General features: G+C 40.3%; 1 protein-coding gene across 5 annotated transcripts in view; it reads left to right on the forward strand.

Moving 5' to 3' along the window:
* Positions 1–13,107, forward strand: part of TENM3 (teneurin transmembrane protein 3) — a 629,396-nt gene that overhangs the window by 429,140 nt on the left and 187,149 nt on the right. For all 5 annotated transcript variants that reach the window (XM_069573182.1, XM_069573184.1, XM_069573185.1 and 2 more), the window contains one exon: positions 12,736–12,973. In XM_069573182.1, the coding sequence (XP_069429283.1) occupies positions 12,736–12,973 (238 nt within the window). The remainder of the gene's footprint in view (positions 1–12,735; positions 12,974–13,107) is intronic.

The following is a 13,107-nucleotide window of genomic DNA, read 5'->3' on the forward strand; positions in this document are numbered from 1 at the left end:
ATCCCCTGGAGGAGGAAATGGCAACCCACTCCAGTATTCTTGCCTGGGAAATCCCACAGACAAAGGAGCCCGGCAGGTTACAGTCCGTGGGACTGCGAAGAGCTGGACACGACTGAATCGACTTTCACTTTCTCATCCGAAGGCAGCTTTTGGAAGAGGGCTCTGCTTCTGTGGCTCAGCTGGTAAAGAGTCTGCCTGCATTGTGGGAGACCTGAGTTCCCCTGGGTTGGGAAGATCCCCTGGAGAAGGGAATTCCCATTCCAGTATTCTTGCCTGGGAAATCCCATGGACAGAGGAGTCTGGTGGGCTACAGTCCATGGGGTCACGACTGCATGACTGAACACACACGATTTTTACTGCATGTACCTTAAGATGTCACTAGTTACAACATTAGGCAACATAGAGCGGTTTATTTAGGAAATAAATACTGGTTTTAATATTTATAGCATAAGATAATGTGATAGAGTAGTTATGATATGAATTAATTTAGTAGCACTTTCATGATATTTATATTTGAAGTAGTTTCTTAAAAACTAATATGTCCCATAAACATTTATAGGTATAACTTGAGATACTAGGATAAGATTTTTAAATTACCTTAAGTTTTTAATAAGGGAAGCCGATGGCTCAGAGGTAAAGAATCCACCTACAGTGCAGGAGAGGCAAGAGATGACAGTTTGATCCCTGAGTCTGGAAGATTCCCCGATGAAAGAAATGGCAACCCACTCTAGTGTTCTTGGCTGGAAAATCCCATGGATGGAGGAGCCTGGAGAGCTACAGTCCATAGGACTGCAAACAGTCAGACACGACTGTAATATAATATACACCAATATATCTCAAGAAAATATTGCAAAGTACATGAAATAAAAAGAATTTTAAAGCTAAAACACTTTAGAATTTATTGTATGACCCCAGTATGCCCCACAACCACAAGTATTCTTTGACAGAGGAGAAAAACTTGAGGCTCAGAAGTTAGTTGGTTTATGTGTGATTATATTTAATTAAGTAAAGTAAGTGCTCAACTGTGTATTTCCTGTTTCCTCTTCTAGTACTTTTTCTTCTATACCAGACATTTCCTTTGAGATAGAGAATATGTTGTCTGAAAAGCATAAGTTCTGCGTTGTTTGGAGTATTCAATTTGCTTTTTTTATTCTTTATAAGCCGCTTATCACAACAGTTACAGCTTTTAGTTGCCTTCCAGCCTGTTCTTATCCATATTACAAATATATGCTTTATTTATATCATATCATATACTCCATTTAAGGTCAATAAAGTTTAACTGCACTAAACTCAAATGCCCACTAGGAAATCAGAGAGGAGAGAAAAGTGTTTATTGATTGTATGTCGGCAGTTCTTCCTTGTCACAGTTGGGACAGGTTCTTCCTTTTTCCTTGCTCTCTCAGGTAAATTATTTTTAAATGGGCAGAAGAATATCCTGAAACGTATACTGAGACATTTACAAGATACTTAGATCCATTTTTCTACTCATGTGTAAGTTTTAAGTACTTTGCTGTAAACAATGATTATGGAAAACAAAGAATTCTGTAGAAGATAATGTGTTGGTGGCATTTTTTGTGGTTTAGTTGCTAAGTCCTGTCCAACTCTTGTAACCCCATGGACTGTAACAGCCTGCCAGATTCCTCTGTCCATGGACAAGAATACTAGCGTGGATTGCCATTTCCTTCTCCAGGGGATCTTCCCGACCCAGGGATCAAACCCAGGTCTCCTGCACTGTAGGCAGATTCTTTGTCGACTGAGCCATGAGGGAAGCCCTAGTGTTAGGTATATTGAAAGAGGAACTACTTTAACAAGTGGAAGGTATTGTTTCCAAGCACTGACTTAGAGTGCTTGACATTTTAGATTCAGTACACACTTTTGAGCAGCAAAGAAGCCAAAATATCCTCAAAGAGGTTTTTGCCATTCAAGAGAACTTGCCTTTAAAATGAAACAGCACCCCCAAAGGCTGCTTTCCAATAACAAAAAAAGAGAATTGCAGAGATAATTCATATGAAATTAACAGAAGATGAAGTTTAAATTCTTAATAATTTGACAGCTGTGTCGCTTGCTCTTTGGAAGAAAAGCAATGAGAAACCTAGACAGCATATTCAAAAGCAGAGACATGACTTTGCCAACCAAGTCCCATCTAGGCAAAGCTATGGTTTTTCCAGTAGTCATGTATGGATGTTGGACAGTAGAGAAAGCCTAATGCCGAAGCACTGATGCTTTTGAACTGTGGTGTTGGAAAAGACTCTTGAGAGTCCCTTGGACTGCAAGGAGATCAGACCAGTCCATCCTGAAGGAAATCAGTCCTGAATATTCATTGGAGGGACTGATGCTGCAGCTGAAGCTCTAATACTTTGGCCACCTGATGCGAAGAACTGACTCATTGAAAAAGACCTTGATGCTGGGAAAGATTGAAGGCAAGAGGAGAAGCGGATGACAGAGGATGAGATGGTTGGATGGCATCACTGACTTAATGGACATGAATTTGAGCAAGCTCTGAGAATTGGTGGAGGACAGGGTAGCCTCGTGTGCTGCAGTCCATGGGGTCACAAAGAGTCGAACATGACTGAGCAACCAAACTGACTGATGAGTGTGGTATTAGGAGCTGTATGGAAAGCTGTTTATATATCTCCAAATAAAACTCTATCCCTGCTTTCTGGAACTCTCACTGAATGTGTAGTGGCCTTTCTTTCATTCTGTCTTTTGTCTGTGAATTACTCTTTTCTACTTAGACAGTCTGTCTTCCTGATCCCATCTGGGTGATTTTCCCAGATCTCTTTTCCAAGGTACTTTCTACAGTTACCTAATATATTGTTTGAATTGCCCAATGAGTTTCTAACTTCAGTGTTTGCATACACATTGTACTATTCTTTATATAACTTTTTAAAATAACACCTCTTCTCTTTTCATGGTGTCTTATTCGTATGTTCTTAATTCCTTTTAAATCTGTAAACATTCTAAACATGCTTGTCACTTTATCTAATGGCTGCATTATCTGAAGTTTGGAGGAGAAAAATTCTTGCTTTTTGTTGATAGAATTTGACCCCAGGTAGATTGTTTTCTCTTATGTTAAGTAATTTTAGACTGTAAATTCATTAAAAGTAGGGTTTTATCTGCAGGGTGGGAAAGGAGAGGAGAAGAAAGCACTTTGAATGTGTAAATATTTTTGTTTAATTTGGGCTCCATTGAATTGTGATATGGCTAAGAACACATTTTATTGACTCAAATTTTCCCCATATATAAGGAAAATTCTTGCTACTTAATTTTTATCTTCATAGGGAAGTAATGTCAATGAAATGTCTGCAATATATATGATATTTTCTAAGCGATGGAGACATTTTAAAATATGATTTATTATTTTCAGGGTCATAAAATACTTTGTAATATACCTTTGCCAATAGGTCCTGAAATGTAGTCAGATGAGGGAGGTATATTGTTTCCTAAGCTTACCATTAGAAAATCAAGGAAAAGCAACTTCCATAAGCCCACTGAGTTAGTTGATGATGGAACAAAAGATTAAGCTAAATCCAAGAATTACATTAGAATTTCAAACACAAAAGCTAATTGTGATTCATTCCTTGTACACTTAGATCGTCCACTCCAAACTCGGGTCGCTAGCAGCCCTATTTACAGTAGCTGAGGCCTCGAAACAACCTAAGTGTTCATTGACAGCTGATTGGTTTAAGAATATGTGATATATATTGACAATGGAATATTACTCAGCCTTCAAAAAGAATGAAGTATTGCCATCTGCAGCAACATGGATGGATCTAGAGAATTTTATGTTTAGTGAACTATGTCACAGAGATGAATATTATATGATATCATTTCTTTGTGGAAAGTCTAAAAATAATTCATACAATGAATCTATATTGTTGCTGTTGTTCATTCCCTAAGTCATGTCCAACTCTTTGTGACCTCCATGGACTGTAGCACGCCAGACTCCTCTGTCCTCCACTGTCTCCCAGAGTTTGCTCAAATTCATGTCCATTGAGTCAGTGATGCTATCTGACCTCATCCTCTTCCACCCACTTCTCCTGTTGCCTTCAGTCTTTCCCAATAAATGAACCTGAATACAAAATTGAAACAGAGTCGCAGACATAGAAAACAAACGTAGGGTTACCAAAGGGGAGAGGGAGGAGGGAAGGGACAAATTAAGACTATCAAATTAACAGATTAAGCGACTGCACATAAAATGGATATGAAATGAGGCTTTATTGTATAGCACAAGGAATTATACCCAATGTCTTGTAATAACTTGTAATACTATGTGGAAAAATAAAACCCCTGAATCATTGTTCTGTATACCTGAACTAATGCAATATTGTAAATCAACTATAATCAAAAATTAATAGGGTAATAAGATATATACTATCGAAGTATTTTATGTGCTTTGGTGATCTATTTTAAGAAAGAGGTCAGTTTTGCAGAAAACTTCAGTTTTGTTTGAGACAGCTGGGAGAAAGTAGATACAGCCGGGAAGTCAACTGAGAATGAGCGAATTTTGTGGCAAAGAAACAAAGGCTTTAACCTCACCATTGCTAATCCCCACTAAATGGACGTGGGCCCTCCTAAATGTGTGTCCAGGTCAGCATGGCCGGTATATCTTTTTGTAAACTCGGGGGACTAGAAGGGGGGGTAGAAGCAGAGTTTGTTCATATATTCAAGTTGCTGTCTTTGGTATCCAAGAGTTCTCAAGCCATAGGAAGAAGGCTGCTTCTCTGGCTCTCCAGCAGTGTTCCGAGTTTCTCTCCCCTTGCCCCACTCTTAACCCCTGCTCTTCATCCCTCTGCTTCCTCTCCCCTGCACCTTCCCCTCTTCATCCCTTCATCCTCTTCACCCCATCTGTACTTTGTTAGCAGACTCTGCTGAGACTGCAAAGTTATTTGAAAGCAGCACAGCTATCAAGTCTAGCTTCTAAGCCTCTTCCAAGATAGCGGGTTTATTCCCTGGAGGTCTTTGCAGCGAGCCCGCCAGTCCGAGTCGCTGGAGAGGAAGAGCAGGACAGAATAGGAAAGGAACGCAGCGGGGCCCAGCCCTAGGGGCAGCCGGTCAAAGCAGGCTCTTTCTCCTCACCCCTCCCGGCACCCCCGCCTTTCAGCCTCTCCCACCTGGGCAGGGCACACCTGTGGACAGACAGCCACACAGAGGTATTTCTGTCTCCAAGGAGCTAGTCTTTCCTCTCCCCGCTTTCCTGTTTGAAAGTCCATTTCCACTCCGGTCCGCGGAGAGCACAGCCCAAGGCAGTGAACCAGAGCGAGCTAGACTGAACTGAGCTTTACTGTCTGGAAGTTGTCTGCGGTGGCTTTTAATTAAAAAAAAAAAAAAAAAAAGGACAGATAACAAATATGCCCAAAAAGGCTAAAAAAAAAGATGTTCCTTTTTTTTTTTTTTTTAATTCTTGACATGATGGTCTGGTCATAGTAGATGGGAAAAAGAGACGCTGCCACACTTGACGAGTGAGAGATCAGATTCCCTCTTCTCTGGGAACCGCCGAGGCTGTAGTTTATTTTTTGATTCCTCCTGTGACATTTCTGCGTCTTGCTTTGTTGCTGTGAAAGGAAAAGCGTTTCCTCTTCAGAGATATTGGATAGCATGTTCTTCCTTCTTGTGATAATAGTGTTAGCTGCTGGCAAGGCTGTTGTGTTCCTTTGTTTTCCCTCAAGATGTTCTGCCCTGAAGCTGGTTATTTCTTCCATTAATAAGTTGCCTTTTAGCTCTTCCTGTATATGTCAGGCACTGTATCTTTTAGGTTCTCTCAAATAGGCACTATAAAATAAATGAAGCTAAGAGAGAAATATAACTTATTCAAGAAAATATCCCGTGAAAAGTAAATTATCTTGTGTCTCTCCCATGTGCCGTGGCCCTTCCACCTCAAGGGTTCATGAAGCAGAGTTACTGTTCAGAAAAGCTGGCAAAAGTTCTTCCTCCTCTGGCGCTCAGGGACTATGCCTTACATTTGCTTGGAATTGGGTTTTATAGGTTGATTAAACTGGAATCTACTCCACTGTCAAATAGCTTTTTGTGGTCTAATAGTCTGCACGCCTTACTGCCTTACCGGACCTTCCACCTTTCTGTGTATCTTACCCCAGGCTGATAGGTTTAATGGGACAGCCTTCAATGCTCTGTCAAAGACCTGACTTCTTTGATGGCAAGGAGCTGAGCAAAATTAGCAAAGTCTATTTAATATTTATTAATGTAAAGCAAATTTAAACAGATATTGGCTATCATCTGTGTTCAGTTTATCAAATAAAAATCAGAAACCATTAGGCTATCATGAAGGATATATGACCTGTAGGAACTTGGACAAAGAAAGATGGGGTGAAAGAAACAACACTAGTTAGGAATAGTATATAATTTCTAGAAGCACAGTGCCAAAAGTTTTATTTTTTAAAAAAAGTACAGAAGACTGTTTGGAAAAATTAACCTACGTCTTTTCTAAAATATCTAATTTGGAGCATTTCTAATCATAAACTTTAAAATATAAGGAAGACATTATATTTTGCAAGCTATAATATATATTTTATGTATTGCTCATATCATATATTTATATCATATATTCTTATATATTTTATCTAATTGCTCCATATTTGTACATCTTAAAAGGTAGATTTTAAATATTGGAACATCTGCCATGGTTCAAAAGAAATATTCCAGAACTCCAATTTTTGGAGCGAGTTGCATGCTACCCTTCTTGGATGAGATGACAAACCCCTACCCCCACCCGCTAAGGTCCTGTTAAGGCGTAAATATCACCAACCATCCAACATGTTTTTAGGAATTTTTAAATAAGGCTTAGTAAGTGAAGTGAAGTCGCTCAGTCATGTCCGACTCTTTGTGACCCCTTGGACTGTAGCCCACCAGGCTCCTCCATCCCTGGGGTTTTCCAGGCAAGAATACTGGAGTGGGTTGCCATTTCCTTCTCCAGGAGATCTTCCCAACCCAGGGATTGAACCCAGGTCTCCCACATTGCCGCCAGACGCTTTTCCGTCTGAGCCACCAGGGAAGGCTTAGTAAAGGTACTGATAAATCCAAAGAACTTTAAGTTAGAGTCCTGCCTTTCAGGATCTAAGAATTTAGTTGGGGAAACAAGGCTCGTTTGCAAATTGCCTTACAATTAAAGGCAGCACAAGCTGTCTAACTGAATTATTGTGCTGTACGCCCGAGACTAACATAGCACTGTCATCAACTATACTTCAGTAATAAAAATAGAAGGCGATGTGAGAAGGCTCCGCGTTTACTTCAACTCACCCTTCATCGACTTCTTCACGAATAATCCTTCATTCAACAAGTATCCTTGGAGTATTTATCATCGTAGAGAGTCTAACGGGGAACATGAGACCTCTAAAATTAGTTGTAATACAGATAGGAAAAGGAGAAGGGCCATGGGAAAGAAAGATTAAAAAAAAAAAAAAAACCTAAGAAGATTCAGGGAAGAAATAACTGATTTCTGTTTGAAGGAAACAGAAGTAGAGTTGTGTCATCATCCTTAGAGCTAGACATACACAGGGTTTGGATACAGAAAGGTGGAGGAAAATGTCTTTCAGATAGAAGCCACTGTACAGAAATCAAAAGGTTGGGGGGGCGGTGGTGTGTACTGGGTACAGCAAGCTTGACTAGGACAAGGATACATCAAGAGAATTCATGGAAGAAACATTTGCAGAAATATCTGGGGGACTATCGTGGACAAGGATCACATTGACCTTTAGAGTTCATTATAAGTTTTATAGGCACTAGGAAGCCATTTGGGTTTTCTAGGAATAAAATGACATGTTCAGAGCTGTGTCTCAGGAACATTGAACTTGGTGACTCTGTGCGGTCCCATCTAAAACTTTTTCTCAAGTCTATGTAAAGTCTGTATCAGTGGATTAGCTTAAAGCAAAGTCTATAGTAGGTGTTTTGGCTGTTCTCGCGTGGACCTGCCCACTTATATTAGATTCTTATTGCTGGTCTCCAAGTCTAAACCCTTGTGCCCACTTCGAATCTTGGTTATAAATCTTTGCCCTGGATGTTCATATGTCTTCCTATGAGGTTAAATGAGAATGTTCTCTCTGTCCTCAATGCTTTTCTTAAGCAAGTTTTTTGAGCTTAAAAATACCCCAAATCATGTAATTGATCATGTTTCCCTCTTTGTGCTTGCAACAAGGTAATTTAGAGCCAGATTTATACCCTGCTTTAAAAATGTGTAGGGACTTCCCTGACGGTCCAGTGGTTCAGAATCTGCCTTCCAGTGCAAGGACGAGAGTTCAGTCCTTGGTCTGGGCAGTAAGATCCCACGTGCAGTGGGATCCCACTGAGCCCACATGCCGCACCCAGAGGAAAGCCGACATACCCCAGCAGAAGATCCTGCATGCCACGTGAAGACCTGGCACAGCCAAATAAATAAATACTTTCAAAAATAAAAGATCCTTTTAAAAAACAAAAACGAAGAAAGTGTAAAGCCACAGAGCAGGAATTCACCCACTCCTCTCATATTTGGCTCTGTCTTTCCTACTTTCAGTTTTCTTTTATGCTGTTGTCTTCTCTGACAGTGTTAAATTTTATTTCATCCTGTTATGCTTTATAAACATAATCGATCTAAAAGAAGTTGGTATAGATAAATACGTGCTCCAGCTACTTCTCACGTCCTGTGAGCTGGAATCTTTAGAACTAGCATTGACCTCCAATTGCATCCTCAGATTTAGCTTCTGTTTGTGGTCTGCTGCAGAATTTAAATGTCTGGCTATCCATTCCATCTCGCTCAGACTCTGCACTTACTCTGTCCTGTTGTCAGATTTTAAGTTGAACCTAGCTTTCATTATCTGGGTTTGCTTCACTGGTAGTGAGGATTCTGTGGTGGCTCAGTGGTTAAGAATCCACCTGCCAGAGTAGGAGACGTACATTCAATCCCTATGTTGGGAAGATCCCCTGGGAAAGGAAATGGCAATCCACTCTAGTATCCTTGCCTTGAGAATTCCATGGACAGAGGAGCCTAGTGAGCACCACTGTTTATATTTTTATTGAAGTATAGTAAGCATACTAAGTACATTTTATTTAAGTATATCATTGGAAAAGACTCTGATGCTGGGAGGGATTGGGGGCAGGAGGAAAAGAGGACGACAGAGGATGAGATGGCTGGATGGCATCACCGACTCGATGGACGTGAGTTCGAGTGAACTCCGGGAGATGGTGATGGACAGGGAGGCCTGATGTGCTGCTATTCATGGGGTTGCAAAGAGTCGGACATGACTGAGTGACTGAACTGAACTGAACTGAATTATATTTTTAAGTATATCAAGCCTCTAGAAACTAACATAATATTGTAATTCAACAATACTTCTATGAAAAATTTTAAATTCTTTTAAAGTTAAAAAAGAATAAGGATCTTAAATTCAACATTGAAATATGTGCTGATAATAGACCTTAAATCTTTTCATGTTTCAATAACAATATTTATAATAATTCACCATTTACACAGTGCTTTTACCTGTTACTGGTTTAGCAGATCCCTGAAATATAAAAGCTTGATAAATGTCTGTGGGATGAATGACTAAGTGTGTGCATAAGTGGGTGAATGCATGCATTTCATTGAATTCTTAGGTGGTACTAATACCTCCGTTCAGTTCAGTTCAGTTCAGTCGCTCAGTCGTGTCCGACTTTTTGCGACCCCATGAATTGCAGCACGCCAGGCCTCCCTGTCCATCACCAACTCCTGGAGTTCACTCAAACTCACGTCCATTGAGTCAGTGATGCCATCCAGCCATCTCATCCTCTGTCGTCCCCTTCTCCTCCTGCCCCCAATCCCTCCCAGCATCAGAGTCTTTTCCAATGAGTCAACTCTTCCCGTGAGGTGGCCAAAGTACTGGAGTTTCAGCTTCAGCATCATTCCTTCCAAAGAAATTCCAGGGCTGATCTCCTTCAGAATGGACTGGTTGGATCTCCTTGCAGTCCAAGGGACTCTCAAGAGTCTTCTCCAACTCCACAGTTCAAAAGCATCAATTCTTCAGCACTCAGTTTTCTTCACAGTCCAACTCTCACATCCATACATGACCACTGGAAAAACCAAGCCTTGACTAGATGGACCTTTGTTGGCAAAGTAATGTCTCTGCTTTTCAATATGCTGTCCAGGTTGGTCATAACTTCCAAGGAGTAGTGTCTTTTAATTTCATATCTGCAGTGATTTTGGAGCCCCAAAAAATAAAGTCTGCCACTGTTTCCACTGTTTCCCCATCTATTTCCCATGAAGTGATGGGACCAGATGCCATGATCTTCGTTTTCTCAATGTTGAGCTTTAAGCCAACTTTTTCACTCTCCTCTTTCACTTTCATCAAGAGGCTTTTTAGTTCCTCTTCACTTTCTGCCAGAAGGGTGGTATCATCTGCATATCTGAGGTGGGGCAGTATTATTTCCCACAGTACAGATGAGGAGACGAAGACTCACTATCATGACACCTGACAGAGTTAGGAAGTCAGTTTGTTATCCTGACCTCTACTACATAGCTCTTTCTCAGCATAGTATAATATCTGATGTATCATGTATTCTGTGTAACCCATCTATAGTATAATTCCATTCTTTCATGAAGCTGTACTTAAAAACATGGAGTCATTTGCCCCATTCCTCTACTTCTTTTTAGGCACACTCTTAATATTTTTCTTTTCAAGACGTTTCTTTTTTCTCTCTTCATTATGAGGCCAACCTAGTTTAGGCCCTCGTAACTGTAGCTTATTATATCATCCTATAAGCATTTTCTTGAAATGTTCCTTGAAGACCTCTGTAGCCATTCTGATCATACGCGCTGATGCTAGGAACAGCAGAGCTAATTATGTTAAATGATGTGCTTACGGGCATGCTAAGTCCCTTCAGACATGTCCGACTCTCTGTGAGCCCATGGACTGTAGCCCGCCAGGCTCCTCTGTCCATGGGATTCTTCAGGCAAGAATACTGGAGTGGGTTGCTGTGCCCCTGCTCCAGGGGATGTTCCTGACCCAGGGATCAAACTCATGTCTCTCTCACGTCTCCGCATTGGCAGGCGGGTTCTTTACCACTAGCACCACCTACCTGGTAAATCTACCATGAATTTTAAAATGTCTGTTTCTTTTCCTCACCAGATTAAAACCATATTTGTATTGTAACCCTGCCATTCCTTGAAAGGCTGATTCACTTTAACTGATATTTGAACACCCATAGTTTTTCATGAGCAGCAAACCAATGGGCCAAGTAAGATTTGTGTAGTTTCTAGTGTGGGAATCTTCAAGAAGACTGCAAGGAAGCAGCTCTGTTGCATGGATTTAGGTGTGATTTCTGTCCTTCATTTCAAGAGAAAGAAATTATTAGTTGTTAAATGGTATGATATGGATTATTAGGGACCGCTGGAAACATGCAGTAATTACTGATATTATGTACTGTGGGAGGAGCTATTTTAATTGTCGTACCCTGTAAAGAGGTTCGATAATATATATTCACACTATTAACATGTCATGTATTCATTCCATGCAACCAGAATTATAATGTTTGACTGTGTTATTTGGCTTAGCAATCACTGCTGGAGTTCACACTGTAGATGAAAGATAGTCCCTGTGTTTCCTATTCTCTTTTAATACATGCATTTATATTAATAGCGTGATTTAATACATCACTTCAAAATTATATTGCACTTTGAACTGCATTTAGTCAAAAATTGACATCTTATGTGCGCGGAACCATAATAAGTTTAGCATTAAATTAAGGAGTCATCTGTCTGTTGGCTAAAATGTAGTGTTTGTGAATTCTGGCATGTCCACAGCTTAGGTAATGGGATTGAGACGTGGGCCTCAGATGTTGCATTCATTTGTGCATTTTAGCTTATGGCTTATTAGCTTGAGGGACTTTTTTGCCCAGCTACAGCCTACTGTTGTATTTATATTTTGAAGCTGCTGGATCCGCTAGGATTCTGGTTCGAAACAAAATATTCGTACCAGTGACATAGTGACATGAGTCACTGTGGTCACCTGTGACTTACTCCAAAATGTACTTCCACTGCATACTGTGAAATTGGAGAATCTGTTCTGTGTGTCTTCTAATGGATGTAACGGTCGTTAAGTATATGAGTCTTCTGACGTTGCAATCAGCTGTGATTCAGTCTGTTAAATATCCATGAAACAACATCTGCTTCACAGAGTGACCTTCTGCTAAAGAATACTTAGCGTCTATTAGCAGATCACAGTGCAGATCTGCCTTATTTGAAATGCACTAAACTAGAGTAGTCAACTACTGTTCAGCAGCGAGCTTGTAATAATTTATTGCAGTTAAATAAAGCTTAAAAAAACTCCATTAAATAATTATAGGGATTATATGCATTTCCAAAACCTTTGTGTTCTACTGAAATTACCCATTTAATTTCAGGGTTGGTTTGTTAAAAAAAAAAAAAAAGCTGAAATGTAAAGACACATTAGGGGAGCTGTCAGATGCTGTTTTCTGTAGGTGTTAATAAAACCAGATGAAAAAAAAATCTGAAACAAATTAAAACCAAAAGCAATTTTACCATCTGTTGTAGATTAATTAGAACTTTGCGTATCAAGGGTAAACTTGCTCTTAGAGAATGTCACTGAACACCCGCCTAATAGAATAATATGCAAATATATTAGGTAATGGATTTCTATGCCATTTTTAATGCTAATGGATCTATGGTGGAGCCCCAAGAAATTGGTAGTGTGTATAAATGTGTATGTACACAGACACGTATATATAATGAGTTTCCTTTTCTTTTTTTTTCAGAGCAACCTGCAAACAACCAAGGCCAGTCCACCCTCCAGCCTTTGCCACCTTCCCATAAGCAGCACTCCGCACAGCATCATCCATCCATCACTTCTCTCAATAGGAACTCCCTGACCAATAGAAGGAACCAGAGCCCGGCCCCGCCGGCTGCTTTGCCCGCCGAGCTGCAAACCACACCCGAGTCCGTCCAGCTGCAGGACAGCTGGGTCCTTGGCAGTAATGTACCACTGGAAAGCAGGTGAGTTCCGAAGGGGAGGCTTGCGGAGGATTTGACTGTTAGGACCACACAGTGTACCTGCATGGAGAATGCATGTTTGACAGCAGTCAACAAACTGTATTTTTTTTTAGCATCTGAAATGGAAAGATAAGCTG

Source organism: Ovis canadensis, chromosome 26 (assembly GCF_042477335.2).
Source record: "Ovis canadensis isolate MfBH-ARS-UI-01 breed Bighorn chromosome 26, ARS-UI_OviCan_v2, whole genome shotgun sequence".
NCBI lineage: Eukaryota > Metazoa > Chordata > Mammalia > Artiodactyla > Bovidae > Ovis > Ovis canadensis.